This window comes from Tetrao urogallus, assembly GCF_951394365.1.
Source record: "Tetrao urogallus genome assembly, chromosome: 7".
NCBI classification, from domain to species: Eukaryota; Metazoa; Chordata; class Aves; order Galliformes; family Phasianidae; genus Tetrao; species Tetrao urogallus.
This window is the reverse complement of record NC_136820.1, coordinates 38,341,682-38,368,659: the sequence shown is the minus strand read 5'-3', so window position 1 is coordinate 38,368,659 and position 26,978 is coordinate 38,341,682. Positions and strand designations below refer to the sequence as shown.

The following is a 26,978-nucleotide window of genomic DNA, read 5'->3' as shown; positions in this document are numbered from 1 at the left end:
GGCACTTTGGCACTTGTCTTTCTAAGATGTTTGTGACTTCCATGCTTTTGCCTGTTGATTTTTTTCTTTTTGGGGTGAGGAAGGATTCAACCACAAAATGCACATGTGTTTTTATTTCTGTTTATGCTTCTTAGCTTTTAATTAACTCAGCTAATAGCACTTGAAAGTATGTTGTGCCTTTGTCTTAATTTGTTCTCATCTAAGGAAGATGTTGTAATCCGAGTATCAAGTTGTTCAGATAAATAGTTCTGTGGTGACAAATGAAGTTCTACTGTAAATTAAAAACTGGGAAAGAGGAAAATGCATTATGGAAAATAGGTCAGCAGCATGCAAGGGCAAGAGGGATTTATTCCTGGAAAGCATGCTTGTTTTGAAGAGGGTAAGTGCTGAGATGGCAACTTTAGTGAAAGAGGCACAATTATTTAGATTGGTTGCAAAAAAAGTAGGATTTAGAAGGAGGCAATAGAGGAAGGATGAGATTTGGCACAGAGCCGTGCAAGCCACTGAACACTGAAGAGTACCTTGAGCTGTGTGCTGACTGCAGACCAGAAGTATCCTTACCAACAAAGGGCTGAAGCCACTTCTAGAGAGGATTTAAGTCCCTGCTGAGAAGAGAAGCAGGCGTGACCGTGCTTGGCTCCCTCTCTCATGCTTCTGTAACCTTTTATGAGACCTTCAGTTGGACTGAACTGGGTCAGCCTGAGAAACAACCAATTGTAATAGTTTATACTTAATATGAATTTATAACCTTTGTGTAGTGACAGTAGTGCTTGAATAAACAGAAAGGGGAAGGTGGACAGAGGGACCTAGGGGTGAGGATGGCTATCTAGGAGGGGAAGAAGTGAGACTTCCTCTCACATCAACATCCGTGGTGTGCATTGACCTTGCAGCTTAATTTGGTACTGGCTGAGAAGGTGTTATGGACAGCACAGTGGAAATACCATTGCCTGGAAAGATTGTGTCTCCATCTTCATCACGTGTTATGTAACACTTGGCATGACAGTGATCTGTATGCCGATGTGGGTTTGGGACCACAATGATGCTGTTCCCAGTATCTCTCCTTTACTGCCAGCTAAGTGCTCTTCTGAGCTGTCACTGACTTCACTGTCTGTCAGAAGAGTATAGAATTTTTTTGTTCTTTCCAGAAATTTGCTTGGGGCTATTTTACTTTCAAAGCACCTTTTCAGCTTCTGCCCTTTTTGGTTGCCTGCGGTTATGTGTGTGACTACTTTATATTTTTCTGAAAGTAAGGCTCTGGCTACCTCAAAGGGATGATCCCAAACAGAAAGCATCTGAGGCTAGAGATGAGTCTCAAAAAAGTAGAAAGGAATCTTCCCCGCCTCAGTTTCCTCTAAAGAAGAAAAAAAATTGGAGAATAACTTTTAGTTTTCACCCTGAGGGTGCAATGAAACTAAAGTCATTATTGCCATGAAGCATTTTTGCCACTCTGTGCTGGAAGGCACCTCAGAAGTACTGAATACTATTTATTTTAAATTTGATTTAATGCTTTTGATTAAAAAATTAATAAAATTGTCATAGACCAGATTGTAACCCTGTAGGCACTTGAAACAGAGCATTCGTAAATGAAGCATTTACTGAAAAGTTTGAAATTGTTTCTCATGTTGACTTCAGCAAAACAAATTGAGCAAAGAACAGTGAAAAATGCTATAGTATTTTCTGTTATTAAAATAGTGGATTTGTTTGATGCCTCAGGTAAAATCTATGTTGTGCAAAAGACCGAATCCTACAGTGCAACACAGAATCCAACTGAAGCAATTTAAGTTGAGTTTTCTCTTTGAAGTATGGGGTGAAATGCGAAATGTGACTTGTTGCTATGCTGCTCTGGAAAAGAGAAGTAAAAGGTGGAACTGCAAAATAGTAAAGTCTCATGACTAACATTTTGCACAACAGCTGAGAGGGCAAGAGAGCAGAACTGGGTGCCTCATGCTCCTGCAGCCAGCCCCGGTGCCCCATGCTGCTGAAGCCGTCCAGTGCCATGAGCCCACCTCCTTGTTGTCCTTTAGTGGAGGAGACAACTTTAAGTCACGCAAGACACTTATCCCTTAACTCATAGGTGCTCATCCATCTACGTGCTGTGTTTTGCAAGTGCATAGGTGTTTTTTCAGTCCAACGAGGAGAGTTTAAATCAAAATGTTAGCAAATCCTAGCAATGAGAACCAAAGATAAATCACTATAAATGTACTTTCCTTCAAGCAAGATGATAAAAAAGTATAACTGTTTTTCCAGCTCTCTGGGCCAAGTTAACTTGGTGATTTTTATTAACACAAAAACAGAACCTTTGAAAGTTTAGTTTCTTAAATGAGATGTAATTCAGAGTTAAAGAATACATGCCAACTTTAAACTCTAATGATGCTGGGACTTTTACCTTCTTGGTAAATCTGTTGTATTTAATAGCCTTTTTAAGAAGCAAGGTCTTTAATAAACAGCCTGATGTCATCTCTTAACAGTTCTGTGCCATGCTGAGAAAAATATCCAGAATTGAATTTTGTTATTAAAATGCCCATTTGAGTAAAACGATGTTTTGTGTGACAGAGAACAGAGTGCTATACTTTCAGCTTGCTTCTAAATTGACTCGGTGCTCAGTACTCAAGGGGATCGAACTGTTCTGTTCTTAGCTGAAGCTAGTGAAATCCTTGCATGCTGATACAGATCTGCAAATCAAGCAACAAGGGACTATTTCAGATTAAAAAAGAAAGAAAAAAAAAAAAGAATAAGGATAAAAGAGCTATGAGACCTGTTTGAAAATTGCCTAATGACAAATTCAAGTTGCTAAATAAGAAATGCTTTTTGTGTCATAAAAAAAAGAAAAAGAAAAAATCCTCAGAAGGATGAAAATCACGGTCTTTGAAAAGGTGAGGTGAATAGTAATATATTCAGGAATATTACAGGAAAAATGTGATTTATGCAGAATTTTCTCCTTTCCTTTGTCTCGATATCAAGGGGAAACTATGTGACTCATCTATAATACATCTCTGCTGAAGTCTTTCAGATCTCTAAACTTATAGGTGGAGGCATGTACATTTGGTTTTCTTCAGGGGAAAAATTGTGTGTCCCAATTTCATCTATCCATTGTCATTTCTTTGGCTATTAAAAATCACGCAGAACTTAATGACTTCCTTTTATATTTTATATATTTTTTTAAACCTACATACAGAAAAGCTGTCTTATCAGATTAAAGGAAAAATTATTTTAAATTTTGTTGTTCAACATTGGTTACAAGCAGGTGAACTCAGGGAGGTTCTATTTATAGGAGGGCTAATGGACTTGCCCAACCTGACCTACTTCAGACTACTCAACAGAAAAAAATAAACACGCTGTAGTCATACCCATGCAGGGTACCTTATTCTTACTTTAAGAGAGTAGTACTGTCCTTGCTGTTGTGGCATTCTAAATATACATATACATTTAGAAGCCAACAAATCTGTGTATTTGTTTTCTGGGTGCCATAGTAACTCACCACGTTAGAGGTATATTATAATATTTTTTTCTTTCTAGAAATGCCAACTTTCCATATGAAATGAATGCTAGCTGTTGTTTGTTGTTCACAAAATCCTAGGTCTCTTTTACCTAGAATTGTGGGGGTGGAAGAACTCAGGTTTTTAAAGAAAACTATACTTTCTGTTGCAAAAGTAATCACTCTTGTCACAAAATAATTCAAATAAAGCATCTTCTGGCAGGGGAAGGGCAATTTCTTTACTGTATATGTAGGTATTATTTGAGTTAATCAGTGGGGGTGGTGGTGTATGAGGATATGTATGTATGTATGTAACAGTTAACATGAGGAAAGGTGAAACAAATGGTATGCAGTGCCACTCGGAAGAGGGATTCTTACATGACAAATGCCACATTAATCTTAGCTCACCACGGGGGATGTCATGAGGTAATCCCCCTGTTATTCAAGGTAAGTGATAAAAGAGCCTACACAAACCAAGCCTGGCCTTTGGGATAAACTTTCCAGGGGAATTTAATTATACAATGACCTATAATTGTAGCCTTGTTTCAAATAATGGTGATAACCATTTCCATTAAAAATATTTCCCATGACTTAGACATCAAAGTATGACTTTGATTCTGTATTTAATATGAACCCTAATATTTGTTTTACACTGACAGATCTTGGTGGTCTCTATGTCAGACTATGAATCATATAAAAAGAGTATAAAATTTCAGAGGTTTGAAAGTGGAAATAGTCTGCAGATAAGCCTTATTTAAAACAAACAAAGAACAGAGACTTTGTGAAACTTTTGAATTCTGAGAAAAAAACAGAAAGCAGATAAAAAACTGCAACAGATCCACAGAATGAAACCACTTTATTTTTGGGGCAGCAGTCAATCTGAGGTAATGTGATAAAACCATACATGGATCTATACGATGAATACTTTTCTTTGTAATACAGAGAAACATCTATGATTCGTTATTGATGAAATCTTCAGACAGCATTTTAGATGCTTTAGTTAATATTGAAATTTAGTTAAATTTAGTTAATATTGAAAGCGTGGCTTTCCGTGCTTAACATATTCCAAACATTTACCATAGGAATATTACTTTCTGTTTACGTGTAACCTTTCGGTTTGAACTTCCTGTCATCACAGTGCTTTTCAAAACCTCATTATAGTGGGCTCGCCAATAGGCGGCACTATTGGCACTAAAATGGGCTGCCGGGTCATCCTCAACCTGTGCTCCCTATTTCAACCTGTCTCTTCATTGGCGTCTCTATAAGTGAATAGTCTCCAAGAATTTTAGTCCTTCAGATGATTTGCATATGAGAAAATGAAAAAAAATATATACAGGATATGGACTACAATTGTTACCTGGTGATCAGAAAAAGAAAAGGCGAAGCTCATCTGGTATCTCCCAGCAGGAACAGGCATTTTGTGGCCCAACATCCTAAGCTACTGGGAGACATTTAAGATCTATTTTAATACAATTGATTTTAGAAATGTCTTATGCAAAATCTTATCCGAACTGTTATTGGGTTAAATTTGGGTACATGTTACTCATCTGTAAGTGAACAGAAATTTCAAAAATTCTTGTATTATATTATATTTTCTAAATATAATATATTTTAAAATATTATATAAAATATTTTCTAATGCTTTGACAATTATGCCAGTACATATTATTTGTGGGAGAAAAGCTATTCCAAAATAGCTCAATGTGTACTACAGTAACACTAGTCTTTCTAGAAAAGTCCCTTAAATAAGATTTGGTGGGAAGAGCTACATATCTTCCATACCCACTTGATAATTGCTACCTTTTTCTTTTTAATTGCTATCAGATTACTGTACAACTCCTTGCTCTGCCAAGCACTTTGCACTGTCAGCTATCTCAGAGACATGAAATGTTGTGGAGTGAGATGCTGCTTGGCGAGGGGAATACTGATGTAGTTTTCACCCAAACAGTGAATAGAGGCTATGAATTATGATTACATTGCACACTGAGCAATGTTGGAATGGTTTGGGTTGAAAGGGACCTTAAAGACCATCTGGTTCCCTCTTGCCATGGGCAGGGACCTATCACAAGACCACGCTGCCCAGGGCCACATTCAACCTGTCTGTGAACACCTGCAGGGATGGGACACCCATAGCTTCTCTGGGCAGCAATGCCAGGGCCTCACCACCCTCTGAGTAAAGAATTTCCTCCTAACATCTAACCTCAATCTCTCTCTTATGGTTTATCATTGAGAAGTAGCAATGCTTTAGACATCACTGTTTTTCACTCCCTGTCAGATTCCATTTTCTTCCCTTTCCCCTGTACAGCTTTGCTGAGTTACTCATGTATTCGCAAAACCTTTTATTTTGCCTTGTTTTTTCTCTGCTAGGAGGCACTGACCGTTGGGTGACATTAATTCACACAAACATGTTTCATCAGTAACAACAACAACAACAGTTTTAATGCTTTCTTACTGTTTTTTTTCTTTCTTACTGTTTGTTGGCAAGCTACCACTGTAAGGTCACGTTAAAACTCCTTCCATTAGAGGAGGAGCAGCAGCAGCAGATAGGATGAGGGTTGGAGGGAAACCTGGACTGTGTGCCGCACAACTGGAGGTGGGGAGGATGTGTCTGTTTGTAGGCTGGTGCTCCTTTCTGTTCATAATCTTTTCATTCTGTTCATAATCTTTTTATCGAGGAGCATGGGAGGATTTTTGAAATGCTTCATCATAGTAAAATTTTTACTGCAAATTTTCAGTTCCTTTCAAAATGATATTTAAAAATTTTAATTAAGAGCAACAGTAAGGACAAACCTCCATAACACACGCTTTGTCCAAGATTTTCAGTACTGTGAAGAAGCAGAACCAGCAATATGTCTCAAGTTAAATCCTTTGATGGGAAGAGCTTTTGTCTAACCCACTACAACACTTTGAGAGCTCTCATACTTCTGTAGTGCCTCCTGTAAAAAGAATTAACAGACAACTGCAGTGTAATCTACTAAAAAGCCTTTTTAGTGAAAGCTGCTTTAAATGACCAAGCATCATTTATGTTGTGCTCCTGTAGTTAGCGTTGCTAGCTGTGTGATAGAGATGCGTGCTGTGTAATTGTTACAGAATAGATGAATGTGATTCAGTGACACTGCACAGATTGCTGAGCCCCAGAGGACCATGGACTCCAGTAAACCTCTAAACTAATACATATTACAAAATAATTGAGATACTGCAGGGTTTGTCCAGTTTTTGTTAGTTATTGCAAGGCTTTAAGTGTATGCTTTAAGACAAGTCATTAAGTATGAAAGGAAATGGTAGATAGTCAAAACTGAATGAAGTATTGTATAGGTTTGTCAAAGGAAGGTTCTATCAAACAAATTTTTTTTTTTTTTCCCCCCACAGGAAATCTGGTGTTTTGGTGGTGGGTGTTTTTTGTTTGTTTGTTTGTTTGTTTGTTTTTGTTTGTTTGTTTTGAGGACAAAAATAAGTAAAATACATTATTTAAATCTGTAAAAACATTCCCTTCCAAGGCAGTTCACAATAGAAATGGTGCCTTTATGAAGCCAGCCAGTTTTAAGGCTCAGCTTGATCCGCTTATTAAATGGGAAATAAGAGATGATTGCCTGTGATAGCAGGGGATGAATTTGATATTTATCAGGAGACCAAGGAAATCCCTTCCATTCTGTGCTCCTTTATGCCTGTATGATATCTGTTCATTGATTTGACTGAGCAAGGCAAATTTCATTTTGGATTAGTGAAGCATATAGAAACTATATGAATATTGCCATTTCCAATTGTGGGGTGACTCTGCTGCACAAGTACGTGACCAACCTAGGAGTAACTGAGCAGCAGAATAATAGCCCCACAAAAAAGAAATAAAAAAAATCAGCTGTTTCTGTTGTTTTTTGTTTGCTTGTTTCTTTAAATGGATGATGATTTAATTGCTGATAATAGCAGTGCACCTAGTATAGAACCTATGTGGATTACATAAAGCTCTTATCTAATTATTTGTGCTGGTATATGTTTGTGAGCAAGAGGGAGAAATCATAGTTTTTTATTCAATAACATTTGTTTTTTCTCCATGTGATCTTCGTATCTGTTCTTCAGATTCAACTGAAAATTGCCCTTCTCTTGAGATTTGGCCAGTTAATCAAGAAGTGAGAACATTAGCCCAAAAGCCTGATACTGGTATATTTGTGCTAGTTAAGACTCAGGAAATAGGTCCCTTAGGAGCTGTTGCCTATCAAGCCTGATCATACAGAGAGAACCTGTGTTATGTTGCAAGGACCAAACAAACATTTATAAAACGCGGCAGCCAGGAGACTAATAGCAAATGTGGTCTCTTCTTTCATAATCATTACAAAGAAGAGCAAGAGAATAAAAGGGGAAACATGAAGGGAAGGGCATATTTTAATAACATAAGCCTTGTTTTTGTTGTATCCCAGCTGGGAAAAAATACTGGTGAGCAGTCTTTCAGGAGCTTCTCTTTATTGATAATGTGTTCTTCTCTACTTTAGAATCTGAAGTATCTGTTGAAAGTTATATGCTGTTCCTTTCTGTTCATTATCCATAGTACTTCAGTTCTCTGCACTAAGACTTAAAATGTAAATACTGGAAAGGAAACAAGCTTGATTACTCCAACACAGAGGCAATATAGTGAAAGGCTTCTCTTTGTAGAGGTGTGCATGTCAGACGAATTCATTGTATGCTGCTCACGCTGGCAGCTCTGCCTGTTTATCATAACGCTGGCAATACCTTGCCATTTCAGACCCTTCTTTCTGTTGCAAAAGTTAGGAAAAATGTTCAAAGTGTTGTATAATGAGAACAACCAACTCACACGAACGTACTTTGCTGCAATTACTCTGCGAACTACTAAAAAGACAAAATGGGTTTAATTGTGTTTTAAAAGACTGTTTCTTCATATAACTCTTGTGTACCCATGTCAGGCTATCTAGATGAGGCTATATCCCTTGAGCCATTAACAATTTCAGAGGATGGGAAAAAAAAATAATGTTTTGTGTGCAATGGGAACAGATTTATTGAAGTTTACAGCTAAATTTGCCAGACTTTCTCTTTTTACTGGACATGTTAAAGCCCTTGATACAACAGGCCAGAGAGGCTGCCCAGAGCCCACGCTTTCCCAAAAGGAGTAACATCCAAATCATTTGAAAACCAGTTGTTCTATTTCATATAACCATTATCATTAAAAATATCAAATTACTTTCTGAACAGTAACAAAATAATTGTTATTTCTCTCTGAACTGGGGGAAAATAAAAACCATCTTCTCTCCCTATTATCAATTACTGATATAATGGAGGTACTGTTACCAAATTTGAGATTCCAGCATTCAAAGAGAGAAGCATGCATAACCCCTGTGTGCCTCAGAACCCATTTCCAATTGTGCCTGGCTGAAGTAGATGGCAATCACTGCTCTGGCCAGGCACCTGGAGATGAAGCATGCACCAATGAAGCGTGGAGGAATGTGAGCAAAGAGCACACTTTGCTCAGCCTTCATAGCTGCTATTGAGTTTTTTGTAGGTAATTGTAGAAAGAAAAGCTTCAGGAAGGAATGTGAAGAAGGAAAATGAAATAGTTCTGCTTATGTTTTTGTAGAGCTCATCAGAAATGTGTGGAGCAAGCACAAATGTGTGGAAAAGTTCATGTTTGAAAACAAAGCAGAGACTTAGTAGCGACTGTGGTTTAATCAGGTGTAGGAGCTGATATTTTGCTAATGAAAGATAAACTGTCCTGTAAGAATAGGAAGGTAAGGCTGGTTTCAAACTTTGGAAGTTATGCAGAAGGCAGTCTTCAATCTGCAGCCAGTGGTCATGGCTGTTTCCTATGTGAATGAGATGAAGATCCTGAAGGAGAAATTATCCAAGAAAATGTAATCAAATGATCTGAGTGCATCTATACTGAGCAAGGTTCAATGGCAAAAATGGCTGTGAGGATTTTGCAATCATAAGGAGTGATTGAGAAATCTTCAAAAATATTTAAAAAGGCAGCTTTTCCTGTGCATTCTGTGATTTCTTGAAAGCTGTGCAGGTCAACAGCGAAATGCACCTTTTAATACGTGGAACTGTTAACACTCATAATCCATGTTGAGTTGTGAATATTTTTTTTCCTCAGCGTTTGAGTAGTTGATTTTATTACAGCTTGTAGATCACTAATGCTGCTGTGTACCTGTTCACAAAGTTAGCTGTTCTAAGACACAGGAGTTTTAAACAGATCCATTTAAAAGCAGGAACAATTTTTTGAGCCTCCAGTTCTCTTAATGTACCTAAAACAAATGTTAAGACCTGTTTTCTTTTTTTATGTCATTTTTTCAAGGCGGCCGTTGTATTGTGTAACATCTGATTTAGTCATCTAAATACGTGACAGGTGGCTTATGTGCTTTATGGGGAGCTACAGCTGCGGCTGGTGGCCCAGTGACACTCTGGGGAGAAGATCTGTGTGAGGGACCCTGGTTAGCAGAAAAAGGGAATCGGTTGAGGTTTGTACTGGACACACTGGGTTTGTTTAAGTACACTGGGAGAAGTTCTTTAAATTTTCCTCCATGCTGTAAAAATGATATGACTACTAACTACTTCTGTTCAATTTGGAAGTCTGTAGTGTATGTTACATCCGTGAGAATCTTTGTCTTTTAGTATAACGCCTATTGGTGATTTATAGAGACCAAAGAAACCTTATGAGTTTGGAGTTTGATCAAATCAGTTATTTCTGGAAGTTAGATCTCAGTATTATCCATGTAGGCTCTCAGAAGCTGTCTTGCTCTTCTAAGTGTGCTCTTCTTGGCTTTCCTCCCAGCAGTGTGTACAGGTGGAATTTGCCTTTCAGAAGAAAACTACTTTCCAAATAAAGAAATAATTGCTAGATGCAGAGATTTTCACAGCTAGTTACTTTCCATAGTAAATCAAAATTTTAAGTCAAATCTCTCTGTAGGTGTCCAATTTTTCTCTCCATTCACTTCAGCATAAATCAAAATCTGTGTTATTTTCAGCAAAAAAGAGTGCTTGATTACTGTAATAGTAAAGATTTTTAAAAAGATATATTGTACATCTGTTGATTATGGAAGTGCTGTAGTTAGGGTTGTGATTCTTCCTCTAAGCACCTATTTACGGGCACAGAAACACTGTTGATACAGATCTGCCTGCTGTCCGGGAAGAGCCAGACGCAGGCGTGTGGGAGCTGCTTTTTTGTAATTGCTTGGATAAATGACAGCGAGTCTGGTCCAAAACTGACTGTGTTTATATTTATCAATAAGAAAGACACAAAGCTAAATCTGGTTTTGCCAGATAGAGTATGTTTAACTTAGCTTTTGGTTAGCAGTTTTGGATGTGTCACGTCCTAAGTTGAAAGTTAGGTTTGGGCAGTGTGCAGGTGAGCTGGCTGTGGCTGCACCTGAGGTTGGGCAGGAGGTGGCAGAAGGAACCTCTGCTGTACAAGGTGGGACTGGTGGAAGGAAAATGGGACATGCAGCAAGTGGAGAGGCTTGGGTGTGAGCTGACATGGGGAGCTTCTGGGAGTGAGAGCAAGGACAGAAAGCTAGGAAGAAAGATTTCCACAAGAATTTAGCTACTGTTGTGCACAGGGAGCATAATCCAGGAGGACTTCTACAGTCAGTCTGCCAAGGGGAAGTCCAAATAAGGACCCTGAAAACTGTATAGGGCAAGGGGAAGTTTGTTTACAGGCACATAGAGGGGACTGAAGGTTGTAAATGCATAGGATCCAAGGAGAGCTAGATGAATGATGCTTCTCTTGTAAGCACATAGACGTGTTTGCCAAAATAATGCAACATAAAGACAGACTTTTTGTTGTTGTTAGTGGAGGTATATCTACTAATAGGTAGGAGGCTATTTCAGTCTTTTCTTAATGTGTCCTTTTTGTGTGTTTGCTTGAAAGCCAGCATGGAAAATTGTCCCAAATGCTGCAGTAACAAAATAGCATTTGGGATGACCTCTTAGTACATCTGCAATTCAGAATTGCATTTTTTCAGTAACTCTGACTTTAAACTTACAGATTATAGTTCCAGTGCAATATAAATACTTAAGTAGGTCTCTGTAATTACCTGTGTCCCTCACTTTGAAATGAGAAACCCATGATAAGGATCTATGAAACAGAGTGTAACACCTCTTTTTAAGGGGAAACGACTGCAGTGTTCTGATTTCCTTGCTATATATTTTTTGCAAGCTGCATTTAACCTTATAATTGAAATGGATATATGAATATTTATTTATTTTTAGTCTTTGGTCCTTGTACTTGGTTGTACATACAGAGCTTCACCTGAAGCTACTGAACAGAATGTAAGCATAATTGACATGTTTCTTAATGTACAGGTTATCATTTACAGTGGGTTTATAAGCAACTTTTACTGTATGGAATATATTTTATTTTGAGTTGTTGTTTGCGTTCATAATGCGGTTCTAGGTAGGTTCAAGATGCTGGTTAACCTTTGAAATGTATTATTTGCCTAGTACTTAGCAGAGATGGATGACAAAGAAGTGCACATTAAAGCCTCTCACAACACAGGATCATCAGTCTTCAAGTAGCTCAGCTTCACGCAGTGCGCTGCTCTCCGGGATGCACACAGGCGTAGCTACAACTCATGGAAGCCTGATGCATCCAGCCTCCTGCTTTTCCAGGCTCTCAGTGGAAATGTCAGTTGGACATTACCAAGTGTCTCTGCCTTTCTTTAATATCTCTTCAATAATTTAATATATTTTCTGACTCTGTTTGCTGAACTCATAACCTATCATGTATTATTTTTCTGCTCTGACTCTAGAATCTAATGTTCACATGAATTATGTTTGGTTTGGTCACAGAAGTAATTAAAACCGTAAGTTTCTAACAAGGAACTTAGGTGTAAGAAGGGTTGTAGATCATCATTACTGGTGGTCCTTGAATTACCCTAGAAAGTGCACCATTCCCAACCTTGACATTAAAATTATGTTTGGTAAATAATGCATATACTTTTTGGAAAGTCAAATTAAAAACAAAATCAATTGTTATCATTAGAGCCTTGTGTAACTCCCTGATGTCAGCCATTCGTGGCATGCTGTGAATAAAGTCCTGTGATAAAAAAATGTTTAAAGATGTATTGGTAGTTTGTCAAACTACAGGAGCCACAATTTTGTCTATTGTGAGCACCTTGGTGAGCTGCCTCATGCATAGCTGAATTCCTAGTAACCAGTGCAGAAAGAGCTCTGTGGGAGTTTGCACCCACACTGCTGGCTGGCAGCTGTCTTTCTGTCCCAGCTCATGTGCCTTCCAAACAGATACTGCCTGTGATAGCTTCTGTAGCTTCTATACATACAGCAAAGTTAAGATATAAAACTAACTATTATTAGAAAAAAGCATGCAGTGATGAAAATGATTTACAAAAATTTCAGGCAGCAAATAAAAAGGTTTTTTTTTTCAGTTGTGGAAGCACATATTTCCACTTCAACTTTGGTAACAGCCATAATTTGAAAATGGGACACCATCATTATTACAATAAACAAAACTGTTAAACGTAGATTAATGAGATTTTATCCTATTTAATACCTAGGATGAAGATCGAACAGAGGAGGACAACAGCAGAGTTGAGCCTGTTGGACATGCAGACACTGGCTTGGAGAGCAATACCAATTTTTCCCTGGAGTAAGTTACTGGCAGAACACATTGTTTTAATGATGAGTTTTGAGACTGAACATAGACTTGCAAAAACCTCAGGACCTGCTCTTAAGAAAATGGGGCAGCCTTTTTTAGGTCATGTGTAGGTTTGTTTTTAAACAATTTATTTCACACACCCTTTTAAGGCAGTTTTTAAGAAACTTAAAAAATCTCGTGTCAAGGATAAACATTGGACACTTAATGTTTCTAAGTGCTGATGCTAAGTGCTGATTTTCTGCCTCAAAGAAGATGCTTATTTGATGGAACTCTGAAAACTTGGTGGAAGGAATTGGGTCAGTGGTAGTACAAATAAATTAACAGACAGGAATTTCAAGGGGGAAAATCTTATTACCTGTGAACTGTTCACAGTCTGCTTGAGAAGGCGTGTGGGGTCACAGAAGTTGCATAGTCAAATGGTGGCATCTATTAAACAATACCTGCTGAGTTTACTCCATTCCATTTACAGAATCTCCTGTAATTTCAAAAAGTGCTTGCTAAATAGAATTTATGGAATTTCTGTCAAATTTAATACTTCTTGGTGTTGCTTTTAATTAACTCATTGGCCTTGCAACATACGTGGCCTCTTTCTTTTCTGTTTTGATATCATACTTCTTTGTATGTTTGTTTGAAATACTTGGTGCAAACATGAGAAAATCTGTGAGAAGCAGAGTTGAAACAGTATCTCTCAGGAAGGGGTCATTTCTTTTCGTTCTCCATTTTACAGAGTTGAAGATTTGAATTTGGAATGTAATTTTGGAAAAAAAAAAAACAGTAGAAGAAAAATGAGTGCATAGGCCTTAAATGAATATATTAGAAAAAATGGAAGGTACTTGCTTAAGCAGTAGAACAAGTTAAATAATGTAGTCTGGCTATGAAAACTGGATTTTTATTTAGGCTGTTCTCCCACTTATGACAGTTCCGGGAGGATCACAGGATGACATGAATTTGGGTTTTTTTTTTTAGTTTTTTTGTTTTGTTTGCTTGTTTTGCTTGTTTTGCTTGTTTGTATGTTTACTATAATAGGAAAGTCAGAAAGAAAGTTGATCATAGGTGGCATAGGTATAACAGCAGTAATAGATGTCTTTTAGAATATCTTCAGGGGAAGGAGACATTGCTTGATTCCTATGAGTCTCTCTGCATGAAAGTTAATAAAAATGTAGCCTTACTGTACAGTGAGAAGAGAACAAAATTAGCTGATACATAAACTGGGATAGGAAACATTGCCAAGTGCTGTAATATCATCAATCCTAAAATGCTTGTCCAGAGCTGAAGAATAACACTTTTTTTGGCTGTTGTCTCTCAGCTCTCCCACACTTTCAGTGCTTTGTAGGTCTAAACAGTGATAACAGAGACAGAGAATTTCCATTGCATAATTTAAAAAATAGGTTAAAAACAGACACAAAATGTGGCATAAAACAAGCATAAAACTTACCTTAAAATTTGAAGAAAAAAAAAAGTGGAAGAAATGTAAATCACACTAGATTACAGAATTTTTGTTGACTTCCTGACAGTGTGTGATCTGGTTATTTGCAGATTCCAGATTAAGTTTTTGTGGTGTGCCATGTATGATCAAGAGCCTGTTGAAGGAAATAGAAAATCTTTTAGTGCTATCACATGGCATTGATCTTGCTCTTTGCTCCATTTCTAGATGAAATTTGATTTGTATATTTAAGAGAAACAAGCTTCTCAAAGATGTGTGTATGCATTGTATACATATATACATACAGTGCCAGGAGACATGGAAAAAGTGTGTAATGCTAGAGAGAGGAATAAGTCACGAATTGAGATTGTGTCTTTTGATCAGATCTGTCACTTCCAAATTACAGAGAGGCTTGGTCTTCGTGCATTATTTTCTCATCTTGGTATGTAGACCTCTTCAGGGTTTATGGGCTATGCTCCACCTTTCCAGCTGTGTACGTGTTTCAAAATATTTATTTATATTTATAATAAGGGAGAAATAGAATATCCATATGATGATTATGCTTATTTTGATACAGCAAACTAAGTATCAGTTGCTTTGATTTTCACTTATTTTATTAATCAAACTATTTTTAATGATTGATTTCCTTTCATGCCATCAGATTACTATTCAGGTATGTAGCATTCAATGATGCTTTCATCACCATGATGTAATTTTTGGAATGTTCTTGTTTTTCTGTGCTTGTTTGTGTGGGGTTTTTTGGTTCGTTCACGGTACATGTTCACATTCCCTCATTCATCGTTGTCTCACAGTGATATGGTAAAGCTCGTAGAAGTCTCCAACGACGGTGGGCCTTTGGGAATCCATGTAGTGCCTTTCAGTGCCCGAGGTGGAAGGTAATGTATCGTGTAGGATTTTAATTGAATCATAACTTGCCATGTTTTATCTTCGTTATGTTAATTCTTGTATTGTGTGCATTTAGTTTATGTGGAATGTTGAATGTTTCTTAAAAGGAAGCCTCACTGATTAAGAAAGGAAGAAATGCAAGTTTTCCGACTGTATCCTGTAATGTAAATGTTCTGCTTAAAATAAGTTAGAATTGCAGGGTTGTAATGTGATCCCATGGAAAAGTGAGGTATTAGGATGTTTCCCTTCTGGCTCTTATAAATTATAATCTGCCCCTTTAGTTCAGGTGGATATTTAGGCAGCATTTCCCCACTGACTGTTTTTAGCCACATGTTCTGAAATATCAGCAGTCTAAACCAGAGGCTTCCTGCATCTGCACTTGATAAGAGAGGAAGAAAAAACAATCATTATTCTTTTGATATTTGGTATTGTCCCATCTGTTGGAGTTAAAAATACACAGCAAAAAAAGTTGAAACATTATGGTTTTGGAGAAGATTAACATGTTTTGATTGACTCAGAAGCTGAAATTACTAAAGCTGGAATGGTTTTCTAAAAAGTGCAAAGAAAATAGTCTACTTTAAAAAAAATCATTGAGGGGATTATAACACTAAACCGTATGCACCTCTAATGCTTACTTTGGTAGAGATTTAGCGTTTAGGTCTTTAATCAAAACACTAGCATAGTCTGAGAAAAATAGCTTTACTGTCATAGTAATTAGCGGTGGATTCAAAGCTTTTATGTGTGTTGAAAAAAAATATTTGTCACTGATGGAAGCGAATTTTATTTTGTTGCAGCATCAGCAGTGCTCTGACCTACCTTGACTGTTTCTTTCTCCCAGCAGCTGTATCCTTCTTCCTCCATCATTTGGGGCAGGGGTATCTGCTGCTCTAGAGAGCTGTGTTTACTCTGAGCTGAAAAAGCCGGTGGGAAGAGATGCTTGTCCATGGCTTCAGAGAGTGGGGGATTAGCCAGAGATGGAGAGGACCTCACTGTTTACAGAGCACTTTTCCCATGCTTTCTGTGTAATTGTAGATTTGGAGGAAGACCAATGCTCTTCTGCCCTCTTATTTCTCACTCCAGCACACGGCTGTCCCTTCCCTGGCTGCAAAGCACTGCTACACTGAGAAAAATTATTTGAGCAAGGGATCTGCTCAATAAAAACATAAGTATACAAAACTAAAGTCAATAAAGACTTCAAGCGTTGTCCAAGAAAAAAATATCGTATAGATTGTGTGGCTTAGCGTAAAGCCTATTCCATTTGCCCACCATGTTTTTCATCTATTTGATGTTCAACTGCAGTTACCCTGTACTTTCAGTTCTTTTCTTCCAGTTCCTTCCATGGCATTTTGAAAATGTTACTTATATAAGCAGTGGTTATTAAAATGATAAATTTTAAAAGTGTAGAACCATACTGATTTTCCTCTTTCCCATATGCAGTCAGCAGGGGCCTTCTCCCACCAAAAAGAAAGTAAGCACCCCAAATATTTAAAAAGTATGTGCTTGCTTTATTTAGAGAAAATATATGGCTCTTTTGTGGAAGGCTTGGATTTGGAGTAAAATCTGTCTTCTGTATTGACTTTCGATCGTCGACAAAATTTGTAAGGTCTTCTTCTGTATCTGTTTAGATGCTACTGATTATGTCCCCTAGCAAAATGAGGGTTTTTTTCCTTAACAAAAAATAAAACTCTCTTGGTTATTCTCTGAGAAAAGCACTGTTGATTTATGCAGACATGATCGTACTTTCATTTGCTTATTATCTGTCTATTTTTACCTCTACAAATCCATCTGTCCTTTATTGGTCTTTTGATCATATGCTTTAGGTAACAGTTTGTTCACCTTGTCAAAAGAGAGGAGGGGTATACATATTCATCACCTTATGGCTTGAAATTTGTTGAGATAAAAGTTTTGTTTACAAAATCTGCTTGCACATTTTTCCAATGGTACACATGAGATGGTAAGCAGAATAGGAGGCATGAAAATGAATGCAGAAAGAAGGAGAAAATAGAAAGTGAACACATAAGTATTTAGGTAAAGAGAAGAAAAGAGAGGAAAAGAATGAGAGGAATGAACTTAAAGGGAAAGAAAGTTCTCAATCTGTGCAAAACTACAGAAGAAATTAGGTGATCAGAGAGAAAGCACTCAGGTTTTGGAAGCTTAATAATAATTATGTCATAACTTATCATTAGATTGCCTTTTCTACTTTTAGGCATCTTTGAAATCTTCTCAAGCTCTGGACAGTTGCTGAACTTCTGCCATATTTTTGTCTGAAAGGAGGTTCAGCTGACACAAGGCATATATAAAATAACATCAGAAATCTCTGTGAATAACAGTGGGGAAAGCTCCAAGACACAGTCCCAAGACTACTGTAAAGTCTATGTTATTAAAACAGAATAGAAAAGGATTTGGATACTCACCTGAAAATCCTAGAAAAGCGCTGCCATTAATAAATATCAGACGTTGTTTTGGTGCAAAGCACTGATTCTGTGAGGCTTTGCCTGTTGTCCTTGCTATCAAAACATGCCAGGGAATCCAAGATAAACCACAATTCTAAAATCTGGCAGCTAGAAATACTTAGGACATTTAGGATGTATAACCTAAAAACACGGATTAAGAATATTAAGGAAGTCTGAGAAGGATGCGAAAAATAGGAGACTGAATTTTCTTGTCAGTTTAAATCAAAAAGTTAACAAATTTTATTGAACAGTAAAAAACAAAATCTATTACAAAATTGATGCATACACAATCCCTATACAAGAAAATTGTTACACATTCTTCTGTAGTTCTCTTATTTTCGTGCTTTTAGTAGAAGTGCCATTTCTAGAATGAGTTTGTATTTCTCTGTAAAACTTTGGTTCTTCTTCTCAAAACACAAAGAAAATTCAAGTCACATCTAATTGGCTATTGTGTACGCTGAGATCCCTTCATGCCACCTTCAAGGTGTCTTTCTAACAATCCTATTGTATTTGATCGTCTATTAAGTATGTGTTAACTTTTTCTTCTGCATTTCCAGCCTTTTAAGTTTCAAAAGTAGCCATTGGGAAAAGATTCCTGTGGAGTAAATGTAAATTCCCTCACTCTTTTAGCTGAATTCAAGGCTTTCTTTGTCTGATCTCATCCTTTTAAAAGTTACATAAACTTAATTTGAAGTAGTATTCAAGCTGAGATGTTGAGGAGTGGTTGCCAAAGATTGGAAATTGATTCCGGAGTTCAGGCATGAAAGCTGATAAAGTTATTCGAGTGCCCTGCTGTCGCTCAGTGACGTAAATGTTGTGCAAAGAAGTTTATGTGCAATTTAGCATTGAGCAGCCATTATAATTTATCTTGAACAAACAAGCTGATTTGCCGACTCAGACCCTCTGCTCTCGGGAAATTGGCACCGTCACAACACCGTTGTTGTTCCCGTACCTCAGAGCTCTCTCAGCGTTGCCTGGTTTGTGGGAAGTTGCTACGCATCTGCTTTTAAACCAATCATCATTTTTGTCCCTTAATCGAGTTTTTGCCTTTTCATGCTAGTGACTTTACATAGACATCTAAATTGGTTATTTTCTGTTCTGTCTGATTTGATTATATTAGTTAGTTTGTAGGTAATAGGTAAATAATTTCAGCGTGTATGTGCAATGGGCATCGATGGCTGAATCGTTTTCTGGATGTTCAAAATCATATTTTTATTACTCTCATGTATTTACACTGTCAGTTTTTATTATGACAAATTATCATCATTTCCATACAGCTGGGTGGCATGTGGGGAGTTCACAATTTCAAAGAACTACTCAGAAAAACTCAGGCAATTTAGATGTCAATAAAACACTTGCCACTTATTTCTAGTTTTATCACTGGTTGTAATTTGTATTTAGAACTGAAATGTTAACTCATGTAGCTGAGTTTATTTTAATTGTATAATTAGAGTAATGAACCTTGTGGAAATACAGTGGTGCAAATGCTAATATAATCTAAGCTGTTTACATTCCCAATTATGTATTTAAAACAAATACTAAGATAGATCTGTGTACTTCGGTACTGTTTCCGTTCTATCCCCATATCAGTTAATGCTAGCATAAAACAGCACAGCTACCAAATTTCCAGTTAGAATTGTTGTTCCTGTAGGGTTGCAGCTTTGCTATGTGTTTGCAGAGTGCAGAAGTTCATACATTTAACTCCACAACTTATGTTGCAGAACGTATTTACTGACTTGAACTGAAAAGATTAAGCAAATACAAATGCATCCATATATTTGTGTGCTACATTGTTGTGTTCAAACACACATATATTTATATATATCAATATTGGTTTTGGTATTTTAGACTAGATTTATTTGCAGCCTTTCAAAATTTGTAGCTTTCCTGATATAGGAAAGGTAGGACTGAAACTATAGCAGAGCTGCCTCTCAACTTACTGGAGTTAGTGCTGGTACCACGTGGCAAGGAAAAAATCCAATTAGTTTTGTTTACTGTATCAGATCCACGCCATTTATCTGCGCTCACTGCAATAGCAAACGTGAGTTTCAGTAATGCCTTTTTGAGAGTAAAATTCCAACATCTGACAATCATATGCTGAAGAAATAGTGCATAAAATTTTGTTACTAAAATTTTCAGGTATGTACAGTTCTACAAGTTCTAGGACAATTTACTCACCTAAGCCAAGTTCAAGAGATCATTTACAGAACGGTGTCTAAAAGGAACTTTTTTCCATATGTCTCTTTAAAACTAAATAAATCAGAATTCGGGCATTGTGAAGATCCTGGTTTAAGATTTGAGGCAGGCCTTCATCCAGCCTTGAATCTGTTCTTAGTGTCCTCAGTTAGGCTAGCTCTAACATCTGTTAGAAAGAAAATTCCTCATGAACACCATATGTTGTGTCTGAGATGTGCAATCTTGCATTAAGAGAATTCATAGCCTTTGTTTAATGAGATTATTTGCAATTTTGACTGGTAGCTCAGTTATGTGTTACGTTACCACTGGTTAAAGGTTAGTATGATTTCTACTAGGTTCAAGGATGTAGGTAGGTGAATTAAATTTAAGAAATGAGAAACCATGCATGAAGATGTCTTGCATTAATAATTTATTAATATTACTTCAAGATGCAAATTAGTAGAAAGTTATATTTCTAGAAAAATGCTATGCAAAAGCCATTAGTAGGCCAATTGCCTTGTATTCATAAGTATGTGCAGATGTTGCAATGAAGTAATCATAGCATTTTACATAGTGAATAATTGCCACAATGTTAACTTTGAGTATTGTAGTTTATGTAAAATGTTTTGATATCTACTATGATAATATCTTGAGATTTCTGATCTACAGCCATACAAACAAAAGGTCTTTTGCAGTTACTATGTATGCTGTCATGTAACCATCATGTACACTTCCAAATTATGAATTCTGTGGGCATTATAGTGGGCACACCCACATGGAACTGCCGTTGGGTATGAAGTAAGAGGAAAGGAAGAGCAGACGCAGTCCTTGCCTCTCTTCCTTCAAATATTGTGGTGCTTTTCTCTCAAGTATAATCTTCTCACTTCTGATTTTTAATTGCTCTTTCCCTTTTAGAGATACTTTTTCAATAACTTCACATTGTGGGCTCTACCCACATTGTCTACCCAGAGAAATTCAACAGTTTACATGTGAAAACGTAGCAAATTTCTATTCTAAACATCCGTTTTAAATGTATCAAAGCTGTAATTCTGATAAAATGAATGTAGTTAAGTCATACATATATTTGTCTTTTTCTTAGAGAAATGGACATACTTTTATCGTTGACATTCGTAAATATTATGTTAGTTCTTTCTGAAACTAAAAACATGCTTTAAGTTTTGTTTTCTAGAATTTATGGTGTCAAAAAAAAAGCCTGAGATTGTACTCAAGGCTTATAGCAGTGAATGGAAGTAAAAAGGAACAACTATTTTAAAATTTTCTTCTGTGTTTCACTTCCTGTGACAATTTCTCAACAAATAACAAATGTTAGCACAATTATTATAGCACAACATGATCATTAAGCTAACGTTCGGTTGTTATGGACTCTAAGATTTTTTATTTCATGCAAACTGTTACAAACTATTTGTGGGGATGGCAAACAGTAAACCACCTAAAACCATCTCAAGAGTACTTCCCAGATCATATCCAAAAAATAAAGTGTTTCCCTATGTAGGTGACTACTAGCTAGGTTTTTACTTTGGAAAAAGACTATTTTTTAAGGGAGATGTGGGGTTGTTGAAAGGAATCTACAAAAAGTGGAATTTTCCAAACCCAGAGCGTATCAAAGTGGAATGGGGAAGGATAGGACTAGATACACACCAGTACCTGTTTTGTTTTCCAAATATTTTCTGAAATGCTTGGATTCTATAGGAATGATACTTCAACTTGATGGAATGTTTCTGGTCATTGTGTTTGCCACTGTTATTGCAAAGAAACAGATTGCTAATTGTTACAGCTGAGCTAAAGTCAATCCCTATCACAGTTAGCATCAGTGGCTGCACCCAAGCGGTCCATTGGGAACCAAATGAGGGTGTTGAAGGTTTGCCACTTATGGGACCTCTGGAGGCTGAAGATTAGGCTTGCAGTATGCTGGATTTTTGTAAAATACACGGTATCAGTTGAAGACAGAATAGTATCAGTTAAATGTTATTGTCTAATTCAGGCTTAGTTTGATGATTTGTGATGTCAAAATGATTTATGTTGTTTTTCTCAGAGTCTGTTTACATGTACAGATTCTTTCAGCATCATGCCTTAACGTCTCTAGAAGTTTCCAAAGTGGAAATACTGAAAAAATTGTTTCTTTTACTCCTTCATCTGGCTTGTAAAGAGAAAGCATGACTGTTCTGTAAAATAAATGTCTTGCAGGCATATGTTGGTGCTATCTTGCAATATTTAGGATTTAAAGTGGAAGACAAAGTTAAAGTTAATTTTGCTATTCTCACCCATTTGATGAAGTGCTCAAGTACATATCTAATTTTTGAATCATAAGGAGTCCATTTAGTCATCACTGACTACTTATTTTCTTTGAGGTATTTGTGAACTGCAGTGCTATGTTTATTGTAATTTTTGTTCTAAAAGGCATATTGTAATCTTGCAATTCCTGTCATGCAGCTAAGGGCTGCCTTGTATGCTGTGCATTTGACCCTCTAATACACCCTGTAAAGCTGATATTTAAAACAAAGAAACGAACAAACAAAACAGAATTCAGTCTTGGTGCAAGAATAATCCTGAAGATTTAATTCTTCCTCAAAACAAGAGTTCATTTATTGAAATAGGACTGACTTTTCAGACAGTCCTACCAATACTTCAGAAATTCCCTCTTCAGGATCCATTTCATAATTTCGGCTGAATATTTATTTGTATTTTCTCTCTCTGAATGTCAGCAAGATGACACTGTACATAAGCACTAAGGCAGAGGTGGTCAACTCACTGCACAGAAGCTATCAAATGGTAATTGTTTATTACTGAACCAATTCATCTAAGATAATACACTGAATTAAAAATGACATTTATGTTTTTATTTTTAGTTTCCTCTTTGCTGTCTTGTAAGAAAAGTTAAGGCTTACAATAAATGTGTGAGATGACCCCACATTTCACTTGCACAGGAGCAGTAATGAATGGCTGTCATAATCTTTGCTAATTCAGAAATTGAGATTTTAAGTTGAATTCGTTCAACTTCAGTTAACAATTAACAAAAGATGTGCATGGAACTTCTTGGTGCTAAGTTCTACTCTTCAGATATCTATGCCTTTTTCAAGAATAGATCTGATGTCTTCATACTCATTGATACTCTTAAATGACATGCTTGTTTCATGGATAATGGATAACAATTCAGGTAATGCTTGTAAATTATTTGAAAAGTTGGTATCCTATGCCCAGGTGAAGATGTTTTAAAATTTAATTTCTATAATGATTATGATTAAATACTGTCAGTATGATGTTATATACTGCAAACTCTTGGAACTGTAATCATTTGTAATCTTAATGTTCCAGAACCCTGGGGCTACTAGTAAAGCGACTGGAGAAAGGTGGAAAAGCTGAACAAGAAAATCTTTTTTGTGAGAATGATTGTATTGTCAGGATTAACGATGGGGACCTTCGGAATAGGAGATTTGAACAGTAAGTTTACTTACTGCATGATATATTTTGTTATTTAATTGTTAGCAGTGCACCATGCAGTAGTCTGGGGCAATACAGTATTTAAGTAAAAATCATCTAAGCTTGATTTGGACCAGTGTAGCCATAGTACAAAAATTCAAGATAGCTGTTGTCATTAGAATATACACAGTTCCCATTTGATTCTTTTTGCTGTGGTTTTGAACATTACGGACTTCGACTTCTTACACTGATAAATTGTTTATCATAAAGTTCCCACATGATTTTTGCTTTTATACTTGCAATACATTATGTTCAATATATACAAAGAACAGAGAGGCTTTATTTTTTAACATCTTAATAATAATTATAGTTTTATGTGTTGAAACTAAAGGGACTATATAGAGAAAGTTTCTGGATAAGTTTAAGACATGGTAAATTTTTGTGTAATGGAAGTTTGAAGTTGGTAGAATCCTGAAGGAGTAAACGAGAAAGACTTTTAACACTGAAATCAGTTTGTATGTCACACACAGATAACTAAAGTAGAAAGCAGAAAAGAGATATGCAGAAAATGTCTGATTTTAAACATGCTACATATGTTGAGAGTCAGAAGAATATCATTCAGGCTGATTGTCCTGTACTTTAACAGTGATTTGAAATGCTTTCTTTATATCTTTATCCTTTATTGGAACATGACCCCTTAACGATATGGTAAAAAGTACCTTGTCTCCACTGAGATTCTGAATCAAAATGTAAGCCTGAGGAGACTTTCTGACTTTGGTGTATTTCTCATTGTGACCTAGTGCCCAATGTCTGCTTATGACCTAGTCTTTGTATAAAGTGTAATTTTCATTCCAATAATTCTGTCGTCACTGCGATTACTGTATCTGAAGAAGCAATTATCAAGGTTCAAAGCAAAAAAGTATGTTGCAATCCTTCCACAGAACAATCTGCCTTTCAAGATTGTGGTTAAAATTTTTGCTTTTCTTAGTATTTGGAATGTTAGTTTTTAAACATATTTAACCATTGTGTTACCCTAAGGCAATAAAGTTAGCAACAGGCAGACAAAGAAAACTAATGAACAGATTCAGGTTTTATACTTTATGCCTCAATTTCTGCTATTCTGTCAGCTCATGTTGCTTAATTAACATCAGTAATTATGCTTATAATGTCTTGCAGTCCGCCAGTCCTAATTTGCTAATTTTCTGTTCATTTTGAAACCTAGAGCACAGCATATGTTTCGCCAAGCCATGCGTACGCCATTCATTTGGTTCCATGTGGTCCCTGCAGCAAATAAAGAACAGTACGAGCAATTGTCCCAAAGCGAGAAGAACATGTACTACTCCAATCGGTTCAGCCCCGATTCCCAGTATAACGACAGCAAAAATATTCACAATTCTGGACTTCACACGTTACAAAGAATGTCTAGAGCGGGTAACCAGTCTGATCAGACCGAGTCCTACTCGCAGCTACCTCATAGTGTGAGTTCATCAGGGAAACCACCATCAGGCCTGGCACCGTCGCCTCAGAAAGTTCTCACCTCCACTGCAAACAGCGGGTATAACACCAAAAAGATAGGGAAGAGGCTCAGTATACAGCTAAGAAAAGGTAAGGCACCAGTGCATTTCTCACATACTGTAAGATATATGGGTGTAGTGTATGTCCTTGTGTCCAGTGCCATTATATTAGGCAAGGCAGTTTGCAGTAGCATAGGAATGGCAATGGATTTATTTCTGAAACACAGATGCTACTGGCATTCTCAAGCCAAATGGTTGCGTTGTCCGCAACAGCAGTCTTGCATTCAGTGTGTGCAACATATTTACAGAAGACCATTTTTGAGAAGGCTGTGACCTTATTTCCTATCTGTTAACAAAAAAAGAGAAGTGCTGTGGGTTTTACAGCTTCTGTTGGCCAAGACCCAGGGAGTAAAGAATTATTTAACTAATAACAGTAAATAAGCTAAAATGGCCTATATTTTGTAATTTCTGTATATTTTCTGTATACTCTGTATTTTCTGCAGATTTCTGAACTTCATGGTTAGCACAACTTTTCAAATTGCAGTTTTACTGTTAGATTTTAAAAGTCTATTGAATTGAGTTGGTAATATGGACTTGGTTATTTCTAGTTAGCATGTTTTTCTTAAATCCACTGGGATGTGAAAGATATTGTTTAAACTGTAGAGATGAAATGTGATATTTCCTATCTGATGAAACTTGAATAAGGCTGAGAGACTGTTCAAGAGCAGAGAAGAAAGTGGTGCATGCTTATCTTGACATCTGTCTTGTATGTATATACTACATGTAGATGCAATGGTACACCCATGGAATTTTGATCATATATTAAATGCCCTTAGTGAGAAAGTTTGATATTTTTATGTAATTACCATCTAGATGCTTTAAAGATTATTTAAGTTACAGTGAAATGGCATTTAGATGCAAGTATTTCTTACCTCCTGATAAATGCTTTTTAAAGGATTATGCATGCTGTAAGCTCTGTGATATTAGAATGAACATGTTTAGGGTAGGTATAATTTTGTTTCTAGGAACAAGAACAGTATTTACATTTTGCAACAAATGTGTGTTCAACATTCTTCATGAACTTTGTTTTACTCTTAGGAAATTGTATTTTCCTGGTGTTGACAATGTTTAATTATTGTTTTAGTAGAAAGATATCAGAGACAATGCATTGAATGGTAGAGATTTTAGTTTCACAGGTGCCAGGCTTCTTGTCACATTATCATAATGCTTTCTTTTCTATGAACTTCATGTGAACCACCAGATTGTGTCTTTCTGGTTGCTGAATTTTAAGCTCCACAAACTTAGATGACATAAGGTTGAGTTGACAGTTTGCTTCTGTTGTTGATGCTCCTTCAAGAAATACTTGAGGCCATCAGCTCAAGTCAGCCTGTTTGGAAAAGCATTTTGCTGTTTGATGTGTAAGGAATTACTGTGCTTACAAGCAAACTCTCAGTCACTGCAGACTTTTACCTATTACTTTTTGTGTCCATTGGAAGGCTATAGAAATGTCATTTGGACATTATATAAAATAATTCCTAGCCAGGAGTGTAAATACAGTTTTCAAATAATTTAAAACCATCAACAAATGTATATGGAATATTGAAAAATAACATTTTTGCACGAAACATGTGACAGAAGTGATAAGAGAATGTAATTGTGATATATTATGGATACTTTGACTGTGATATGAGTTTACATCTTGGTCCTCTTGCACTGGATAATATTTCATCAATATTTACTCCCCCAAGTTCGTTAATAGCTTTGCTAGCACCACTATTTTAGATGGTTTTGCAGAGGAGGAGATACGTGCTACCTGCTGATGGAAAGTGATCTACAAGATACTTAACATCTAGTTCACACCAGAAAATACTGGATGTCTCTTATGCTAATAAAAGCTTTAAAACCCATATCTAAATTATATTTCAGATGTTTGTAGGGAATATTTGCTCTTACTGCTCCTCATATGAGAATAATACAT

General features: G+C 36.5%; 1 protein-coding gene across 1 annotated transcript in view; it reads left to right on the top strand.

Moving 5' to 3' along the window:
* The window catches only part of PARD3 (par-3 family cell polarity regulator), a gene marked incomplete at both ends in the record, with an annotated part of 424,269 nt that overhangs the window by 196,422 nt on the left and 200,869 nt on the right, over positions 1-26,978 (top strand). The window contains 4 exons of the mRNA XM_079538143.1: positions 12,991-13,082; positions 15,327-15,410; positions 23,382-23,507; positions 24,709-25,091. Coding sequence (XP_079394269.1) covers positions 12,991-13,082; positions 15,327-15,410; positions 23,382-23,507; positions 24,709-25,091 — 685 coding nt within the window. The remainder of the gene's footprint in view (positions 1-12,990; positions 13,083-15,326; positions 15,411-23,381; positions 23,508-24,708; positions 25,092-26,978) is intronic.